The sequence below is a fragment of the Hoplias malabaricus genome, chromosome 4 (genome assembly GCF_029633855.1).
Source record: "Hoplias malabaricus isolate fHopMal1 chromosome 4, fHopMal1.hap1, whole genome shotgun sequence".
Lineage (NCBI taxonomy): Eukaryota > Metazoa > Chordata > Actinopteri > Characiformes > Erythrinidae > Hoplias > Hoplias malabaricus.
Window position 1 is genome coordinate 10,639,063 of NC_089803.1, and position 21,504 is coordinate 10,660,566.

General features: G+C 39.2%; 1 protein-coding gene and 1 long non-coding RNA gene across 2 annotated transcripts; both read left to right on the forward strand.

Moving 5' to 3' along the window:
* Positions 1-707: 707 nt before the first annotated feature.
* On the forward strand, positions 708-3,922 carry LOC136693747 (uncharacterized). The gene is made up of 5 exons (XM_066666880.1): positions 708-894; positions 1,704-1,982; positions 2,423-2,512; positions 3,407-3,499; positions 3,597-3,922. The coding sequence occupies exons 1-5, from the start codon at positions 810-812 to the stop codon at positions 3,659-3,661; spliced, it is 612 nt and encodes a 203-aa protein (XP_066522977.1). The 5' UTR covers positions 708-809; the 3' UTR covers positions 3,662-3,922.
* An 11,807-nt stretch (positions 3,923-15,729) lies between these two features.
* LOC136693706 (uncharacterized) lies at positions 15,730-17,220 on the forward strand. The gene is made up of 3 exons (XR_010802093.1): positions 15,730-15,855; positions 15,953-16,011; positions 16,594-17,220. It is a non-coding gene; the product is annotated as an uncharacterized lncRNA (long non-coding RNA).
* The last annotated feature ends 4,284 nt before the right edge of the window (positions 17,221-21,504 follow it).

The window sequence follows — 21,504 nt, forward strand, 5'->3', positions numbered from 1 at the left end:
CACCACAGCGAACATTTTTCTGAGAGTCATGACATTTCAACCAGTCATCAACAGAAAAATCCAACAAAAATGGCCTTTGGTGTCAAACATGTAAAAATGAAATAGAAATATACAGTAAAAAAAAATCCACAGAACGTGTGAAAAAAAAACACAAAAAGTTTTTTTTTCAAGTTCTCCCTTTTCCAGACCTTATATTCTTTTTTTCTCTCAGTCTCTGAGAGATGGTGTTGTTGACCCACACTCAGTCCTGAAAGCCCCTTTTAACGAGTCCATGTCAGTAACAGCACTTCAGCACCAGCGTCTGTCCCAGAGTGAGTTTAGAGTCAGGTGTGATTCATCTACAGAGATTTCTCAATGTGGAATCGATCGGTTTATTCAGAAACGTCTATCAGTTGTTTCAGTAGAGTTTTTCACCAGATGTTGTGCTAATTGTGTTTAGAGTTTTGAAAAGTGAATACAGATTGGACAAAACTGGACTGGAAAAACTGTAATAAGGGCACACAGATATAACTAAAATATATCAGCCTCATTAGCACAGCCAACAGAGCATTTGGCACAGCAACAAATTCTTGAGTCCAGTATGCTCACACACACCCACACACACACACTCCCACCCACACCCACTTTAGTGTGGGAACCATCACCATCAGTGAGTAAATAGGAGGAAATGTTTGTACACACTGTGGTTTATTTCTGTTTAGGCCGAGTGTCATATCTGATCTCACTCTGTCTCTCAGTCAGCAGTGTGTAAGACTCTTCTCTTCATCCTCTCTGGGTTTAGATTGTGTTTGACCTGATACTCTACCGCCATGTTTCCGAGGTGTCAGACGGTGATGGAGCGTGTTGTATTCCTCTCTCTCCTGGTGTGTGATATTATACACAGGGTCAACAGTGGTGAGTTAAACTTGTCCTCTGTCCAAATCTTGTGGATAACAGATCAATACAAATGATCCAGAATAACTTAGAGTTAAATGGTGTTATGTTACATTTCACTGAAAGTGAGAAAGACTTCATTCTTAAATTTGTAAAGTTAGGTTTTGTTCCAAGTCAAGTTCAATCAGTTAAATACATTTCTTTATCTTTGTCCCAGAGAAAGTGGTATCTGTTTTTCGTAAAACCATGCTGAAATATGCCGTGTTTCACTTCTGGTTTTAACTTGCCCTCGCCCACTTCCCCTCAGGGGAAATGAAGTGAAGTAAATGAGTCCCCAGAGGGACAAGGGAATGAGTCAACACTGATGTGCACTTCAGACGCAGAACTTGCCCAGGAGGCACTGTGACATAATGCAATGTCCATAGCAAAAAATATATAAATAAAATATAAAATAAAATATAAATAAAATAATAATGATAAAAAAAGCAGGACAGTTTATGTAAGTGTAAGCAAAATGAAAAAAAAAATCCTTAAATCACAATCTTTAAATGTCCCAGATATTCCACACTATGATTGGGTTAGTGGCCACTTGGAAAGTTAAAAGCAGGTTTGAAATGCAGCTATGTACCACAGCTTTTAGGGTTTTTGGGATTCTTGGAGATGAGTTCAGCTCAGAGACCTGAAGTGTTTAAGGTCTTCTACTGAGAACTGTGCAATAATTCATAATGAGAGATAATGAGAGATCGTTTGGTACAATTAGGTAAGCCATGACCCTCTTCACAGTAAATGAAGTAAATTGTCCTTGTTCCTTTGTCTCTTTTTTTTGACAGAGACTCTACATGTGAATATGACAGAGGGCTACATCGCAGTTCTTTACTGTGGAACACTGACTAAAGGTACAGTGACCTGGAGCAGAGACATCGATGGACAGAGAGTGGATATTCTGACCACTCATAACGGAGAGACAACCAAACACATCTCTGATCCAGACAGACGTTACAGCACTGGAGCGAATCTGTTACTGAGTATATTCAGAGTCTCACAGTCAGACACTGGTAGATACTACTGTAATGGAACTACAGTGGAGCTCACTGTGACACCAAGATACAGTAAGTGAGAATGAGTTTCACTTTCATAATTAGGCAAATTCCTTCCAATTTCCAAAACTCTTCAGCCAACGATTGCCCAACTCCAAATAACAACTACTTTTCTACTTTTTTACTGTGAAGAACTCATGCATTTTCATAATCTCAGCAAACTGAGCCAGGTAAAGCAGACATCAAGAAAACAACAATCCAAGGTGCAATTATAAGCTGCTCATACTATCTCATAATTTAGCATCTGATTTTGTACAGCTTTTAGACAATTGTATAAGTCTTGTGCACAGCAGCACAGCATCATCAATCATCAATAATAATAATAATATCAAAATCACAGCACAATCCAGTCCAAAATTGGATGTAGTTTTTTTAATGTGCACTGATATAAACGCATCTCCTCCATGCACTGTTTCAACAACTGACAACAAATGATTGTCTTTATGTTCAAGACGCAGAACATCCAACCCCAACTCAAACGACAGGCGGAAAGGTAAGGGAAGGGCCAACAACTGAAGATCCATCTGCAACAGGAATTCAAGGTTTGCTTATAAGCTACTCACCTGGTGTTATCACATAACCTAGTACTGGACACTGTATTATGAAGTGTAAGACCTTTATTAAACTTGATTACACTGGATTTTGTACAGGGAGGGCAGTAAGGGTCCTGGGGTTATGAGTTTCAAATTTATGACCGTGAACATGGTTTGCTTGAACAGATTTGGGTGCAAAAATAAATACATGACTGAAGGACTAAATGCTATATGTGTAACTGCATACATATATACTGAGAGATAACACATCTATATATACAGCTCTGTTTATACTGACAGGTAACACATCTAAAATGACAGCTAGTGCATACACAAGTCACAAACCTACCCAAAGTTTGACGGTCAAAATCCCAAAAAGAGTTATATTATTTTTAATATAATTGCTGTCCAGAGAAACACATGCATCTCCATTTTCATGGGTGTTTAGTCTACTTCATCATTTGGGCGCATCAGCTCTCCTCCATACTTTGTGAAAAGTTCATGATGAATGAACCAATAGAAATGAACCAAAATTGCTTGGAATGAAAGTTGTTACAGTGACTTCTCTGATATTTAACAATGCTGTAGGTAAGATGACAGATAAATACATAAACTAAAGTAAGAGGAAGCAAACAAACATGTATACATCTAAAACACCATCACTGGTAAATCATTAACATTCTGCCCAGATGGAAATGTAACTTGACCAGTGAGGGATTAAAGATCATCAGAATAATCTTGAATGATGAGTTTACAGAATAATAATAAATAATACAGAATAAGAATAAACAATAAATCAACCAAATGGAGCAACTCCCCACCAAACACATCACAAAACCCATTCATATTTATATAAAACTATTATATAATGTTTTTATGTTCATGAATTTATTCATGTTCCAGGGCTCTGGATTGGACTCGTTCTCCTGGGGATTGTGGTGTCGGTGCTACCACTGGCTTCTCTTTTCTACAGGACGTGTGGTTCACAGAAGGAAGGTGAGTATCCTCTGTGCTTTAGCTTCATATTACTGAGCTACTACTGTTGTCTGGATCAGTTCTGTGGATAACTCTGCTGTTCTTCATGTTTGAACAGAGGACTGGGGCACGGCTGATGACGTCTACACTACTGTGGAATATGTCTTCTCCAATAAAGTATGAAGTGGTGTGTGAATGTGAGAGATTCAGAACACTCCTAATTTCTAAAAAAAAGTTGATAAACTGAAAAATAAAAAAATTAATGTTTAAGACGGGTCTACATTCACATTTTAATATTTTCCATTCAACCATGTTTGTGCTCAAAATGGAAATAGAAATTTAACAGTGCCATCTCATGTTTTCTTTGGGTTATGTAGCGCTGTCTTCTTTAAAAGCATCTTCTTTAAAAGTGGCCCTCAGCTGGCCCTCACAGTCAAATTTGGTAAGGGATGGTGAGTTGAAATACCTTCATAACTAGAATTTTATGATGGACTATAAAAAGAAGATTTTATTCCTGTTCCTTTATTCCAGAGATTTTGTTATTTTATCTAAATAAATTTTAAAAGGTTTCCTCCGGGTGCCCTGGTTTCCTCCCATGGTCCAAAAACTCACATTGGTAGGTGGATTGATGACTCTAAAGTGTCCGTAGGTGTGAGTGTGTGTGTGTGTGTGTGTGTGTGTGTGTGTGTGTGTGTCTGTGTTGCCCTGTGAAGGACTGGCGCCCCCTCCAGGGTGTATTCCTGCCTTGAGCCCAATGATTCCAGGTAGGCTCTGAACCCACCGTGACCCTGAACTGGATAATGGTTACAGATAATGAATGAATGAACAAGATGCTTGTAAATAAACAAATGTTGAATAATTTCTTTAGTGCACTCACTACAATGCAGTGGGAAACCAACGCTTACAAAATCACACTCTTCGTGTTCTCAGAATAGCCAGTCTAGTGTTGATCCCTGTCTTGTTTTCAGTCAGAGGTGTTTTTAGTTGAAGAACATTTTAGCTTTTTCTTTTTTCTTTTTTCTGAATGTTTTGTACAGTACTCTGACGAACATGTTATGAAAATAAAGAGCAGAGAACAGTGCACAGTTGTAGTGTGGCTTAATTATCTTTCATAGAAATTGAATGTAAACCTCTTTATAAAACAAGTGTATGTAATTTCATGATGCCACGATCTGATAAGATCAACAAAACTAACAAACAAGCTTTTCTTAGTCAGGAGTGTTAGCGATCCAGCTCATGCCTAAGAGCATACAGTTCCACGGTTCCAGCCCCATATTTTTGGAAAATAGTGAACTTAGTCTAATGCCTCACTGCTGCGCAGAGTCCCACATATTTTCATGAGTTGCTACAAAACACAACTTTAAATGAGCGTCAACCATATGTAGGGAAAAACTGCTGAATGTACTGAATAATATGTGATGTCTTTTTGAGGGCATGCACACACACACACACACACACACACACACACACACACACACACACACACTTGTAATGTGGCAGTGTCTTCTAGTCTTTATTCATTCTGTTTGTCTGCTACATAAACATCAGGAGTGTGCATTGTAGCCTTGAATATAGTTTATGCCAAATACATTCAACATTAAGATATGTTTTATCAATATATGTTTTTAACAAAGTTAAATTCAGAGAATGAAGTTGCACTGTGTGATGTAAAAGAAAAGAGGCAAGTTAATGCAGAAATGACAAAAATCACCCCCCTCCCTTGTCCATACAGAGTTACAGACCCTACATAAATCAAACATTTACAGCACCTCTGAGATCAATGGTGTCAGGTACCCGTGTTTGTTTCATATTCAGCCCTCTATAATCAATGGACCTGTTTTTCTTTTCTGTGGTTCTCATATCAACTCATCCCTGGTAAAATGCCCTTCCTTCTGCTCCAGGATGTATTAACTCTGAAACAAAAGGGTTTAGAAACCATATATTTGCTGACAGTACTCACTAGTGTCCTCACACGTTCCCTATCTATCAGTGTTAACTCCTGTTGGTCAATGTGAACAGGAATAAAATCTTCTTATAATAGTCCATCATAAAATACTAGTTATGAAGGTATTTCAACTCACCATCCCTTACCAAATTTGACTGTGAGGGCCAGCTGAGGGCCACTTTTAAAGAAGATGCTTGTTTCTCATGAGCTAGTTAGACCCAGGTTTGATCCAGACTTTCACTCCAGACCAGGCATTTATTCAGGTCCATCAGAGACTCCTGATTTCATTTAATGACAAACTGATCAGATAAAGCATGTAGTGGAAAATTGCTCCAAACTACACTGACCCTCCTCCAGGTGAGTAAAAGACATGATTTAACAGGAACTTAACACAACATCGTCTCTCTCCGTCTATCCATAGCACTTCTTTCTATATTCTCTCTCTGTCTGTTCTAGTATCTTTAGTCTTTGGTTTCTATCTATAACCTCTTTCTCCTTTTCTCACACACAAACACACACACACACACATCAGCACCACATCTGAAAATAAAGAATGATGACGTTCTACCTCACACAGCCCACTTCTGCCTTCTTCACCCCACTGCGGTTATAAGAACTTTTTTTTTTTCTCAGAGTAACTGGAGTGTGTGTTTATTCTCCAGATGTATACTCCATCACAGCTGGTCAAAAGAGGCACAGCAACAGAAAGCAGAAAATTTTACTTCTTGAGGATGATGTACACACAACCTCACATTAGAGTGGGCACCATTTGTATGATTAGAGTGTTTACCCATGCTGTGGCTGGTTCTTTTTTAGGCAGGATAGCATAGTCTTAATTGATCAGCAGTGGGAAAGACAATATTTCATGCACACTGGGTTTAATTTTTTGCACTTGATCTGACACTCCACCACCACGTTTCTGAGGTGTTGGACGGTGATGGAGCGTGTTGGGATTCTCTCTCTCCTAGTCTGTGGAATGATACAAATGGTCAGAAGTGGTGAGTAATTTTCACTCTTTACAGAAAGGCTGGGGAATATTGCTGGTGACACCAAATCCTATAGCTCCTGTTTTGCAGGGTTTGTATTGTTTTGTTCATTTTTTATTAATATTTATTTATGTATTTATTTATTAATTTATTGGACAAAATTCAAAAACAGCTGCAGCCCTGTGCAACATCCCACGCTTGTGATTAACAGGCCAGTATAAATGCTCCAGACCATTGTTTACTAACAAAATATCTCGAGATTAATCTTGTTCATGATTTGATTTACCTTCTAGATTTGCTTAAGTGCCTCATTAAAATTCTTAGTTAGTTTTTATGAAAACTGTTGTTAACAAGTGAATTAAGCGTGTTTTATCAGATTGTTTCTGAAGATAATTGCTGTAACAAATAGCAACCTCCATTTATTTATTTCGATCACTAACACTGTCTCTGGTGAAATGTATTTATTCAGTTTCTCAGAGTAAAAATTGGTTGACCTTAAGCTACTAAAACTTCCTTTTATATTTAATGCAAGAAATTTCCTCAATGAATGTAATTTTGTAATGTGAATTTTAGTGAAAAAAATGACAAAACTTTTATGTAACATGTCTCCCCTTATTGGCGATACAAACATGTCCGTAGGTGTGAGTGTGTGAGTGAATGTGTGTGTTACCGGTGAAGGACTGGCGCCCCCTCCATGGTGTATTCCTGCCTTGCGCCCAATGATTCCAGGTAGGCTCTGAACCCACCTTGACCCTGAATTGGATAAGGGTTACAAATAATGAATGAATGAATGAATTAGGTCTCCCCTTTAGTTTTCTCTTGGACACTCGGGTTATTAAAAGTACCATCCACCACATATTCGCCATGAATTTGAATGAAAGTGGGTCCTTAGTACAGGGATTCTTCCCTTGCTTATGCATAACACCATCACTCAGTCACTTAAACTTAGCCACATGTAAAGTAATCAAAACTGGGAGAGTGATTGCCATCTCTGGCTACATCCATTAAACAGAGGTTTAATGTGCCCCAAGGCTCAGTGCTGGGACCCCTCCTCTTTGCCTTGTACACCACCTCTCTAGGTCCAATCACACATTCGCACGGCTTCTCCTATCACTGCTATGCAGATGACACACAGTTCTATTTATCCTTTCCTCCAGGAGACATTTCAGTGGCAACTCGAATCTCTGACTGTCTCTCTGACATATCTACATGGATGAAGGAACATCACCTCCAATTGAATTTATCCAAAACTGAACTACTGGTCCTCCCAGCCAAGCAAGCTATTCTCCACAACACCAGCATCAAGCTAGAGTCCCTATCAGTGGCTCCCACCAAGGTTGTAAGAAACCTAGGTGTCATGGTTGATGACCAGCTGACCTTCGCAGATCACGTTACCGCTGTAGCTCGATCGTGCCGCTTCTCCCTATTCAACATAAGGAAGATTAGGCCATACCTAACTCAACATGCAACACAGCTCCTCGTTCAGACGTTAGTAATCTCCCGTCTAGACTATTGCAACGCCCTCCTGACAGGTCTTCCGGCCTGTGCTGTGAGACCGCTACAGATGATCCAGAATGCTGCAGCACGCCTGGTCTTCAACCAGCCTAAAAGAGCACATGTCACACCCCTATTAGTTGAGCTGCATTGGCTACCCTTAGCTGCTCGCATCAAATTTAAATCACTAATGATGGCCTTCAGAGTATTCACTGGTTCTGCTCCCATCTACCTCAATAGACTCTTAAAACCATACGTTAGCGCCCGCCCTCTCCGTTTCCTCAAAGGGGGGCCAACTAACACGACCAACCCCCCGTACAGGTCAGTCGAGGCTATTCTCATCTCTGGTACCACGCTGGTGGAACGAGCTTCCGAGAGTATCTTTTGCACTGAATGTCTTTCTTTAATGCACTTATTACTTCCTGGCATATTGCACTCAATGTAAGGTATTTTGTATAAATTGTGCTGTAGTTCGAATATTAGATCCTCTTTTGTAAGTCGCTTTGGATAAAAGTGTCTGCCAAATGCATAAATATAAATTATAAGTTCATAAGTTTTCTTATGGGTGGATGATATATATATATATATATATATATATATATATATATATATATCATCACTTGCCTAAATTCTGTTAAACAGGACTAATTCTGCTCACTTTGTAATGAAACTGAAATGTTAGTTCTGATCTAAAATAAAATATACAAATATTTCTGTAAATAACTTTTTGTAAATTTTTGTACATTGAGCAAACATTTAATAGAAGATGTTGGTAAAGTCTGTAGCTAATTTGGTTCGGTTCTGAAGAAGTGTTTGAGCACAGGTCAACACCAATTAAATTTGACTGTTTCTCAGAGCTGTGGTAGAGGATTTACAGAAACTGTGCTGAATAGATTTTTCCATATTGACACTGAGAATTTAACATCTCTTTTTAATGAATAAAGTTTAAATATGGATTCCTTTGACCACATCTTAAGTTTTCAATAATTTTCGACCATTTGAAATTAACTCTGGCTTAGAGAACTCAGCAAAGTTTGGCTTTCTCCTTTTGTAGTTTTTCTGGGTGCATGTTATAGCATCATGGAGAGTAAACTGTGAAAGACCAAAATTGTTCAGCTGTTTGATTTACTCATAAAATTTGGTAGCAACAGGTAGTGTCACAGTCACAAAGCTCCAGGGACCTGGAGGTTGTGGGTTCGAGTCCCACTCCGGGTGACTGTCTGTGAGGAGTGTGGTGTGTTCTCCCCATGTCCGCGTGGGTTTCCTCCGGGTGCTCCAGTTTCCTCCCACAGTCCAAAAACACACGTTGGTAGATGGATTGGTGACTCAAAAGTGTCCGTAGGTGTGAGTGTGTGATTGAATGTGTGAGTGTGTGTTGCCCTTGGAAGGACTGGCGCCCCCTCCTGGGTATATTCCCGCTTTCCACCCAATGATTCCAGGTAGGCTCTGGACCCACCGTGACCCTGAACTGGATAAGTGGTTACAGATCATGAATGAATGAATGGATGACAAAATTCTCATAGTGGAACAATTTAAAAGAGTGGAACAAGCATACAGTGAAGCCTTGACTTATGTGTGAATGAACTTATTAATTTACTGGGATATGAGCCATTGTTTGGTCGATTTTATGCTTTATGATGGTGTGGGGTTGATTTTAAGGAGATGGGCTCTGCCCCTTATTTCCAGTAAAAGGAATTCTTAATGGTTCGGCATATCAAGGGATTTTGGACAATTTCATGCTCCAAACTTTGTGGAAACAGTTTGGAGACTGTTTCTTTCTGATCCACCATGACTGTGCCCCAGTGCACAAAGCAAGGTCAAGAAAGACACGGATGAGTGAGTTTGGTGTGGAAGAACATGACTGGCCTGCACAGAGCCCTGACCTCAACCTGATAAAACACCTTTGGGAGGAATTAGAGTAGAGACTGTGAGCCAGGCCTCATCCAACATCAATGGCTGACCTCACAAATGCACTTCTAGAGGAATGGCCAAAAAATCAAACAAACAAAGGGTTGTTCGTATGTGTGCAAAGGCCCACAAGTGAATATTTTTGGTAATATAGTGTATCTGGTATCTGAGGTTCAGTACCTGCCTGATTATTAGTAAATTTGTAGATTGTGCTAAATAATATTCCAGGATTGTTTTTGTGCTGGTGGCATGGTGGCGCAGCAGGTAGTGTCACATTTACACTGTTCGCTCCAGGCACATGGAGGTTATGGGTTCAAGTCCTGCTCCTGGTGACAGTCTATGAGGAATTCTTCTTAATGTATGTTCTAAACAGTCTGTTAGTCTGTCCAGTTCGACTGAGTTTGATGGACATTGAATTAAATTTGATAATTATGTAGTAATAGCAATGTGGATAATAGTAACATACATTTTGACTGCTCATATAAAATGATGTAATGACCTGAGATTACTGGGGTTTGAGGAAGAATAGTTCAGTCATCTATGCTGACACCCAGATTCAAAACTAAATCATTGTAGGTAAAGCTGACTGAGTCTAGGATGAATGAAAATGCATTTGTTGTGGATCATTTGCATGACCAAGGGCCTGTATGCTTTTTGCCACAGGAGGAGGAAGTTATGAAATAGGAAGCTGTAAAAATATGTAACAAACAAAAAAAAAGCCACATGCTCAGAATTCAAGTGTATTTTTTCTATTGTATTCTTTCTAACAGAGAATCTACATGTGACTCGGATAGATGGCAACATTGCAGTCCTTAACTGTGGAAAGATGACTAAAGGTACAGTGACCTGGAGCAGAGACACCGATGGACAGAGAGTGGACATTCTGACCAATCATAACGGAGAGACGACCAAACACATCTCTGATCCAGACAGACGTTACAGCTCTGGAGCGAATCTAGTGCTGAGTATATTCAAAGTCTCACAGTCAGATGCTGGTAGATACTATTGCAGTGGAACTACAGTGGAGCTCACTGTGACACCAAGAAACAGTAAGTGTGAATGAGTTTAGTTTCTATAAGATTATGCAAATTTCCTCCTGGATTCCAAAAATGGTAACACAACTAACCCTCACATTAGGAGCAAGGCAATCCCAACCACCTGCCCCCTGGGATGCTGGGTATAATGCCACTCAGCTCCAGCTGTGTGTGTGTGTGTGTGTGTGTGTGTGTGTGTGTGTGTGTACTCACTGCCCCAAGTGAACCTGTGTGTGTATGTGTTCACTGCCAGGGATGGCTGAAATTCAGAACGATAAATTAATATAAACTTGTAAAATGACTATAAAAAGGCCTTGTTTACAGGTTGTTTTGCAGATTTTTCCCCTCTTGGTATTTATCTGTATCCTGAGTCTTATATGTGTAGCTACACTGGTACAGTTCACAAACCTCTGCAGTAGATTTCTTTTACTGGTCATATTACTGGGTTTCTATATAGATGGAGCTCCATTAATTAACTTTGAGATGAATTGGACAGGTATCTATTAACACCAGGATCTCACACCACTAATGCTCTTTAGATGGAATGCCATAAAATCCTAATTGGGTTACTGCAGGAAAGAGGAACAAACTTTCTTCTTGTTAGTAGACATGTTTCATCAGCTCTTCAACCATGCAGTGCCTTGTCCTATACATCAAAATAAATTGTGTCAGTGTAACTACTGCTTTGTTGTTTGTGTGATATTGCACTGAATACAGGTGCTGGTCATAAAATTAGAATATCATGAAAAAGATTTATTTCAGTACTTCCATTCAAAAAGGGAAACTTGTAAATCATACTAATTCATTACACACAGACTGATATATTTCAAGTGTTTATTTCTTTTAATTTGATGATTATAACTGACAACTAATGAAAACCCCAAATTCAGTATCTCAGAAAATTAGAATATTGTGAAAAGGTTCAATATTGAAGACACCTGGTGCCACACTCTAATCAGATAATTAACTCAAAACACATACAAAGGCCTTTAAATGGTCTCTCAGTCTAGTTCTGTAGGATACACAATCATGGGGAAGACTGCTGACTTGACAGTTGTCCAAAAGACTACCATTGACGCCTTACACAAGCAGAGCAAGACACAAAAGATCATTGTAAAGAGGCTGGCTGTTCACAGACCTCTGTGTCCAAGCTCATTAATAGAGAGGTGAAGGGAAGGAAAAGATGTGGTACAAAAAAGTGTACAAGCAATAGGGATAACCGCACCCTGGAGAAGACGGTGAAACAAAACCCATGCAAAAATGTGGAGAAGATTCACAAAGACTGGACTGCAGCTGGAGTCAGTGCTTCAAGAACCACCACACACAGACGTATGCAAGACATGGGTTTCAGCGTCGCATTCCTTGTGTCAAGCCACTCTTGAACAAGAGACAGTGTCAGAAGCTTCTCACTTCCAAGACTGGACTGCTACTGAGTGGTCCAAAGTTATGTTCTCTGATGAAAGTAAATTTTTCTTTTCCTTTGGAAATCAAAGTCCCAGAGTCTGGAGGAAGAGAGGAGAGGCACAGAATCCACTTTGCTAGAGGTCCAGTGTAAAGTTTCCACAGTCAGTGATGGTTTGGGGCGCCATGTCATCTGCTGGTGTTGGTCCACTCTGTTTTCTGAAGTTCAATGTCAACACAGCCGTCTACCAGGAAGTTTTAGAGCACTTCATGCTTCCTGCTGCTGTTGTATTTAATTTTCCAACAGGACGTGGCACCTGCAGACAGTGCCAAAGCCACATGGTACATGGTTTAAGGACCATGGGATCCCTGTTATTAATTTGCCAGCAAACTCACCTGACCTTAACCCCATAGAAAATCTATGGGGTATTGTGAAGAGGAAGATGCAATACACCAGACCCAACAATGCAGAAGAGCTGAAGGCCACTATCAGAGCAACCTGGGCTCTCACAACACCTGAGCAGTGCCACAGACTGATCGACTCCATGCCACGCCGCATTGCTGCAGTAATTCAGGCAAAAGAAGCCCCAACTAAGTACTGAGTGCTGTACATACTCACACTTCTCATGTTCATACTTTTCAGTTGGACAGCGTTTCTAAAAATCCTTTTTTTTTGTATTGGCCTTGAGTAATATTGTTATTTTCTGAGATACTGAATTTGGGGTTTTCATTAGTTGTCAGTTATAATCATAGAATTAAAAGAAATAAACACTAATATCAGTCTGTGTGTAATGAATGAGTATAATATACAAGTTTCACTTTCTGAATGGAATTACTGAAATAAATCAACTTTTTCATGATATTCTAATTTTATGACCAGCACCTCTAAATAGTGTACTAAGCTTTGTAAAATGAAATTATTTCTGTCATCAGGAAAAGATTATGTATAAATAGACTTGTCGTCATGATCGGAGGAAGTATCAGAGACCGTAAATGATTAATTTCTAAATATCTGTCAACAATCTAATGTACTCTAAGAGTGGAGTGCTCCTGACAGTTTATAAAGAAGCAGAACTGATGCAGGATGTGGTCTGTATTCATAAATGCAGTTACAGACTTAAATACAGCAACAGGATAACAACTGCCACATAGAGATCATTTGATTACATCAGTCTATATTTACACCAAAAGTAAATTACATCACGTTCATAAAACAAGAGCAGTGTGTGTCAATCTGAATGTAACATAATGACAAATATTGCTTGATTTTCATTTAAAGGTGACCATTTCAATAAAAAAAAATGCATTACCGAAAGTGCTACAAAGTAAACAACTCAATTTACAAATGTGCTTCTGTGGTAATTCAAACAATGAATAAAACTTGCAGACAAGTTAATGTTTAAACAACTATCAGTTTTCCCCTTAAACACCCTCCATTACATTAGTCGACCATTTTCAACAAATAAGAAGGCTCTGTGTACTCCTCTATTTGTTACAATACATCATCCATTCACTGCTGAACTCAGACTCCACCTACAAAAACAGCCACTGGCTGAACATACGAGACATCTGCAAGTTTAGTGTGTTTATGTAAATGATATATAAAATATACAATAAATGGTGGCACTTTATTTCAGGTTCTAAAGCTGATTCATCAACTGGTCTCAGATCTCTCCATGTTTCCCTTCACATGAACGTTTCATGAATCAGATGGCAATGCATTTTTACTTGATTTTAGCTCTGATGACCAAGGGCCAGTGTGATTTGGCCACAGAAAGAGGAAAGTATGAAATGATGAAAACTAAACAGACATAGTAAAATGAGAGATAGTCACAATCTAAAACAGCAATGATGAAAATGCATCAGAGTTCAACTGGATTTGCTCCATTGTGTGTTTTTTTACAGAGACTCTACATGTGACTCAGAGAGAGGGCTACATCGCAATTCTTTACTGTGGAGACATAACTAAAGGCAAAGTGACCTGGAGCAGAGACAAAGATGGACAGAGAGTGGATATTCTGACCAATCATAACGGAGAGAGGATCAAACACATTCCTGATCCAGACAGACGTTACAGCTCTGGAGGAAATCTAGTGCTGAGTATATTCAGAGTTTCACAGTCGGACGCTGGTAGATACGACTGCAATGGAACTACAGTGGAGCTCACTGTGACACCAAGAAAGAGTAAGTGTGAATGAATTTCAGTTCTATAGCTCTAAAAATCTGTTGATACTTCTCATCTATTACTAACCCTTTCACCCCATTTTAGTGGGGACCTCACACATTTGCATAAACTCATCTAAATGAACAAGTTAAATATGGAAAATAATTGTTATTCTTTATGTTCCAGACAAAAAGCTGCTAACTACAACTGAAGCAAGAAGCACAAGGGCACTCGAAACTTCAATCTCAGGAACTACACCCACCACTAAAACCATTTCTATAAATGTGACTGATACTTCAACCACAAGACACTTACCTTCAAATGAGACCACAAGCAGAAAGGTGTCAGAACCTTCAACATCTGAAGATTCATCTACAAAAACAACTGAAGGTTTGTTTATGAGTTACTCACCTGGTGCTATTACATAATGTGATATTTGGTCATTTTACTGGATTTTGTATGAGGAAGTGCAACAGTGAGATGCTTTAGGAGAGATCAATTTCACCAGACTGAAGGGCTCTTGTACTCTGGGCTCAGTACCCACCTAATGTCAATTGTGAAGAGTTTGGTGTGTTATCCCTGGGTCTGTGTGGGTTTCCTCCAGGTGTTCAGGCCTCCTCCCAGTCTAAACATATGTTAGTATGTGAAGTGACTGTGTCCACAGGTGACAGTGTTTGAGTAACTCAGCAAATGTGTGAAATTGCTCACGTGTGTGTTACTGAGTGAGTGTTTGAAATTGTCCAAAGTTGTATGTCTGTGTGAGTGACTTTTTGAGTGTTTGATGATGATATCACTGGTGATAGTCTCTCTCTCTCTCTCTCTCTCTCTCTCAATTTGGAATTTACTGCAATTCTGCTCCTGTAGTGAATCTGACTGTGAATCCGGCACCACCAACAGGTCAGCTTTCTACAGTTTATTTATACATGTTATGCTCTTTTTGTATTTTTGTGAACATTCCACCCTGCTGCAGATTGTGGAGAATGTCTCCTTATGTCCCTTGAGTACAAGTACTGTTATCTGGGTAAAATGGAACATCCACAAACAAGCTGAATAGAAGTCCCAAAGAAGCAGTTTAACTGCTTCTATACCGATTAGCGTTCAGAGCTCTTTTAGGGAGTTCTTTGTATCGTGTTTTGGATTTGGATGTTGTTCATTTTATAAACAAGCACCTGATCATTAAACTACACCAAACTCAACAAGGACACTATAGTAAACAAAACAAAGACAGAAAAAGTTATATATTTATTTCTAACAAAAGTGGAGTGGAGCAACTCTCCACCAAACCATCATCACACTTCACTAAACCCCCAAATGTAGGCCTGAACTTTAACCTTTTTATGTTCATGTTCCAGGGCTCTGGACTGGACTCGTTCTCCTGGGGATTGTGGTGTTGGTGCTAGCACTGGCTTCTCTTTTCTACAGGACGTGTGATTCACAGAAGGAAGGTGAGTATCCTCTGTGCTTTAGCTTCATATTACTGAGCTACCACTGCTGTCTGGATCAGTTCTGTGGATAACTCTGCTGTTCTTCATGTTTGAACAGAGGACTGGGACACGGCTGATGATGTCTACACCTCTGTGGAATATGTCTTCTTCAATAAAGTATGAACTGGTAGATATACTGTAAATTACAGAGAGATATTCAGAACACTCTTAATTTCTAAACAGCTGAAAATGTTTAGAAAATAAAATATGAAAAAAGAAATTGTGAAATTTCTACATTTACATTTAAATTTCCAGTTTATATATATTTGGGCTCAAAGTGAAAATATAAATTTAACAATGCCATTTTAATTTACATTTGGTTTATTAAAATTGTCTTTTTGTTTATACACAAACTTAATTTTACTTCTGGAACTTCTGAGCCACCAGGTGTCAGTATAATGTCAGTTTCAAACAATATCCACTGAAATATAATCAGTGGATAAAATGACAGACTGCTTCTTTAAAGGGAATATATTCTCCCTCTTTCCAAAAGAGAAACTGTTCATTTGTATTGTCTGTGACCCGAGCGCACAACAGTGAGGAGTAAGGAGAAGCTCTGTTTGTTTTTTTTAGTCGTTTTGGCTTGGTTCTCTTTCTTCTATTCTCATTTTCTCCTGTTTAACTCAGTGCTCTTATTTCTCCATGTTCATTGTCTTTTGTTGCAGTTTACCTCATCTTTGTGCTCTCACATAAATGCAGGTCCAGCACTGTGATTGGACAGACTCAGATGAGGAGGCGGGGGAATTCTAAAATCTCTGCACCTGATGTCAGAAGCGGAGCAGAATCAGAACGGCTCGATTTATCTCATTCTTTTTAGACTTAGGCCCAACAGAAAAATGTGGTCTTGTTTCACAGTGTGTGAATTGGTGGGATCCAGTTCAAACACAAGAATATGCACAAGCACTGAACAAATGAGTTTGTGCTTCACATTTATTTACAAGCCTGCTTCATGTCTGTGATTTGAGTCTACGACAGCAATGTGATAGGACTGTGAGTTAATGCTAGATTTAACCACACAAATCCCTCTGCAGTATTTTCTTCCATTGGAATTTGTAACATCTTTAAACTGATGCTGGTATCTTCTCTGGGGGTCTTACTGATCGTTTGATTTGAATTAAATTCAGCAATATTAAAGTACTGCAGGAGTTTGGAGAAAACTTGGAGCATGTGTAATGTCTTTTTTCTTTTTACACCAAGGAGAGAGCAGAATAATTTTATCATAATGTCCAGGGGCTGACAAAAACACAGCTGTGTCTGATCTGTCTTCATTACTGCTGCTACACTGACCACTAGTGTGATCTGTTTGTATTGCGTTTCTAACCATTTTCGTATTGTATTTTTGCATTGTAATGTGTATGTATACAAAAAGTTTGTAAACACCCTTTATAATGCTTAATTTCTGCTTTTTTAAGAGGCACCTATTGTGGGTAATGGGTAAAATCACATTAAAGAATTTATCTCAAATATGTGGCGTCATTTGTTGTAATTTTATATATTTCACTGTGCTGGTAATTGCTATTTTTCACAGTATTTTATAAAAAAAATCTTAAAGCACTTTTAATACATTCAAACTCATCTTCACCATATTTCCTGCTTAGTCCATTTTTGGGCCGAGGTGGCAATATCAGGCCCCTGCAAATTCCACCAGCTCCTTCTCAGGAACCCCAGGCATAGGCCAGCCAAGAGATGTAATCCTGCCATCTTCTCCTGGGTCTACCCCAGGGTCTCCTTCCAATTGGCTGTGCCTAGTATACCTCCAGTGGGAGGCGTCCAGAAGGCTCCTCATCAGATGCCCGAATGACCTCAACTGGCTTTTGGGATTTCCATCAGTACGTAAGTGCACAGATATAATAATTTATGCTCACTCCCTATATGTCCTCAGCGATATGAACATCATGGTGCTTGAGCTCTGCTTATTTCTACAGAGGATATTAGGAGTAGCTCAAGCTCAAGCTGTTTTTGAGTGTGACACACCCAATCAGAACACACACACACAGGCACCATTTGTATCAGTGTGTATACCCAGTCTTGCATTGTCAAAGGCTCTAAGGAATATCTAGTACCTTTCACTATATAAGATGGCTAAGAACCGCCTACTACTGCAGGAAATAAAATTTGACTGACACACAAAAGGACCAATCACAAGTCTGCTGTTTTGGTATGATGTGTAGGAAGAGGTAGAGAGCCAATCAGAATGTAACTGTGAGTCTGACAGTGAGGCCAGAGTAATGCACTGAAAGTATCAGACTCTCCATCAACTTGTGGGTGGAGTATCTGTGGCTGAGACTAACACTGTTCACTGTTCCCTGTTGAGGCCAATGGTTAGATCAGACTTTGCTCTCTCTTGGTCAGCGGTAGGAAGGACTCTTATCTTCATCCTCTCTGGGTTGAGTTTGTGTTTGTTCTGACACTACCCCACTATGTTTCTGAGGTGTCAGACGGTGATGGAGCGTGTTGGGTTCTTCTCTCTCCTGGTGTGTGAAATCATACACAGTGTCAACAGTGGAGTTCTTTTCACACTCTTTGCTCTCTTTACTGAAAGACTGGGAAATGGCAGAACCAATTATTGTATCTCTAGTTTATTTTTTCAAATCTTGTGAATAACAGATCAATACAAATGCTCCAGAACCCCCTAGAACTATGGAAGGTTTTATCCTTCTTTCATAAAGTTATATTTTTGAAGATAGATGCCAAGCTCTATTTGTTTAAGTAATTATATTTATTTGATGAAACTGTGTGTAATTTCTGTGTATTGTTCTGGGTTTTGTTTAGATGTTTTCCAGGTTTACTGTAATGTTTTGGGGGTTATTTATTGCACTGGGTTTTATATGGGCAGCTTCCTGTTCCCCAACTCCTACAGCAGATTTCTTATGGCATGCACTGTGTCTGTAAATTGATGGCACTCCTGGTAGTTTTGGGGTGACTGGAAGTGGCGCTTGTGATCCAAAACTAATTGTCCAATATCACTAATGCTGTTTTGACCTAATTCTATAAAAGCTTCACTTTAATGCCTGGTAAAGTAATGTAAATATAACTTGTGTTCACCAGAAGAAGAAACAACACCAATCAACTGCCAATGAATGATGGATATTTAAATATTTGCCAAAAGTCTAATGCCAAATAACAGCTTTATAAATGCCTGACATGATGCAGGACGTGGTTTGTGATCATAACAGCAGCGGACACAAAAATAACCACAGCAGTGTGACATCACCAGCTACAGAGAAGTCGTGTGATCACAACAGTCCACATCGGCACCACAAGGAAATGACGCCATATTCACAAACCAGTTGCACACTCTGATGTGTCTGTACAAGTGTGCATCAATCTGAGCAGAACATTTTAACAACATGAAAAAAGATGCTTGATTTTCAGTTACATTGTTAAAATAACATAACAAATAAAATCAGTAAGAACCAGATAATAACAGTGACACTAATAATAATGTGTGTACATGGATCTCCTGTCCAAAAGTGGGTGGAGTTGATTTCAATGGGCACTGATATAAGAACAAGTTACTGCTCTTCCTCCAACACCTGCCTCCAGCATATCATTCTACCGTCTTCAACCAATCAGCACATCCGGTTTCCTCTACTGCCAATTTTATCCATTTTACCTAGGGTTTTGTCAATAAGTGGAGCAGTACCCTCACTGATCCACCAAGGTGTGCACTCAAATCGTGGCTGGTTTCCACTTCTCATTTAAGTGTTGTGTCATTCAGTGCAGTCAGTTCTGTACACAGCTCTGACCAACAAGAGCCACTGTGATTTGGCCAGAGAGGGAGGAACGTATGAAATGATGAAAATGAAAGAGACCAAGTGAAGCCCTTGAGGGGGAAATAGAGAAAATCACTTGTTGTGAGTAGAAATTCTTTACTGTTTAAATGCTTTAGATGTGAATGTGATTATAAAGAGGAGTTAATTGAAATTAATAGTTAGTTAATAAATTAGTTTGGGAGGTACAGAAACAACATGTGCTCTGTGCAGTTTAACCTTATATGAGTCTGTCAGTATTATTTCATTTTCGTCCTGATTGTGTAAGGGACCGCCTGCACCGTGGTCATCCCACCTCCAGAAGGAGACCACGCTCCAGGATTCCTAGTAATCAGCCCAAGTGAGAACAGCTGGTGCGGACACTTCATAAGACCTCCACGCTGCTCTCTCAGTGCGGAGTCTTCAGTTTGTATTAAACTAGACCATGTTGGTAATTTCAGGTTCCTTTTGAACTTGCTACCCTTTGGGTTGAAACAACTCATGGTCCTCTTTTTCTCTCGTTTCTCCAGCAGTCTGGAGAGAGTTTTCCTGTTGGGACTTTGGTCTCACTGCCTTGCTTTCTTCTTTGTCATTTAAAAAATATATATATTATTTTTCTTTCACATTTATTGGGCTCTCTTCTTCCCCTCTTCTGCTGCTAAAGCAGCTGTAAGGTTCCTGATGGCACAACGGGTTTGTTAGATTCTTCTCTTACAATTGTTACTTGCAAGTTTTTGTGTTTGAGTATTTTCTGTTTGTCTGTTTGTTCCCAAAAAAAGGATTTTGTAATTTTGTTTGTTTCCTCTCTTGGTTCAAAACGTATTGTCACAATCACCACTATCTCCTACATAGTACACTGGTACACTCATTGCCCTTGCACCCAAACGACCCTGGTTTGATTCCCACAAAGCACTCTTATCTGCACTTGAATCTTTCCTCTTGGTAAACTTCATGAGACTACTGTCACAAAATCTCCCCTGTAGATAGCCATCACATTACAGATTGGGTAGATTTGTGAGATTTGTTTCCTGACTCCTGTGATTTTGCTCCTTTCTTTTCTACAGGACGTGTGGTTCACAGAAAGAAGGTGAGTATCCTCTGTGCTTTAGCTTCATTTTTCTGAGCTACCACTACTGTCTGGATCAGTTCTGTGGATAACTCTGCTGTTCTTTATGTTTGAACAGAGGACTGGGACACGGCTGACGTCTACACTTCTGTGGAATATGTCTTCTCCAATAAAGTATGAACTGGTAGATATACCTAGTGTAGAGATATTCAGGAAGCAGAGTGAAAAGTTAAGCAGGTTAGAACAATTTTAAACTTTAAAGGAATGATATTACAAGTCAGTGGCGCATCATAATGATGTTGAAGCTATAATTTTAAAAAATATAGCAGTTTTCTTATCATGAGGTCATGAGGTGTGGTGACAGACTGTAAATGGTCACTGAAGCGAAACATCAATGCAGTTGTACTGGTACCCCAACTACATAGAGCGAGATACTATTGCAACATGCTTGCACTGAGTTACCAAAATGCCCTTTATCCAAACCAAACCTTTCCAGCCCACCAGCTAAAAGAATTACAAACATGATAAAACACTATTTCAGGTCATGTACCATAAATGGACATTTCCAGATTAATATAAACAGCAGTCCTAATCAATAACTGGATATGTGTGAACATATTTTGTTCAGTGGAGTGTGTGTGTGCATGTTGCTTAACAACAGTGCTTGTCATTAACAGCGCTGTGTAGCGGAAGAATACTTCTTTGTGAATGGTTGTTTATGAATTGAACAATTTTTGCATTTTATTGTATGTTGACTGTCGTTTTATGAAAGCAATAAGCCAGTCAACACTG

What these genes read in the sequence shown, in the direction of transcription:
- LOC136693747 (XM_066666880.1), top strand. Translation starts at nt 810, where the DNA reads ATGTTTCCGAGGTGTCAGACGGTGATGGAGCGTGTTGTATTCCTCTCT. An exon ending in ATCTGCAACAGGAATTCAAG is followed by an intron (nt 2,513 to 3,406) that starts GTTTGCTTATAA and finishes TTCATGTTCCAG; the next exon opens with GGCTCTGGATTGGACTCGTT. An exon ending in GTGTGGTTCACAGAAGGAAG is followed by an intron (nt 3,500 to 3,596) that starts GTGAGTATCCTC and finishes ATGTTTGAACAG; the next exon opens with AGGACTGGGGCACGGCTGAT.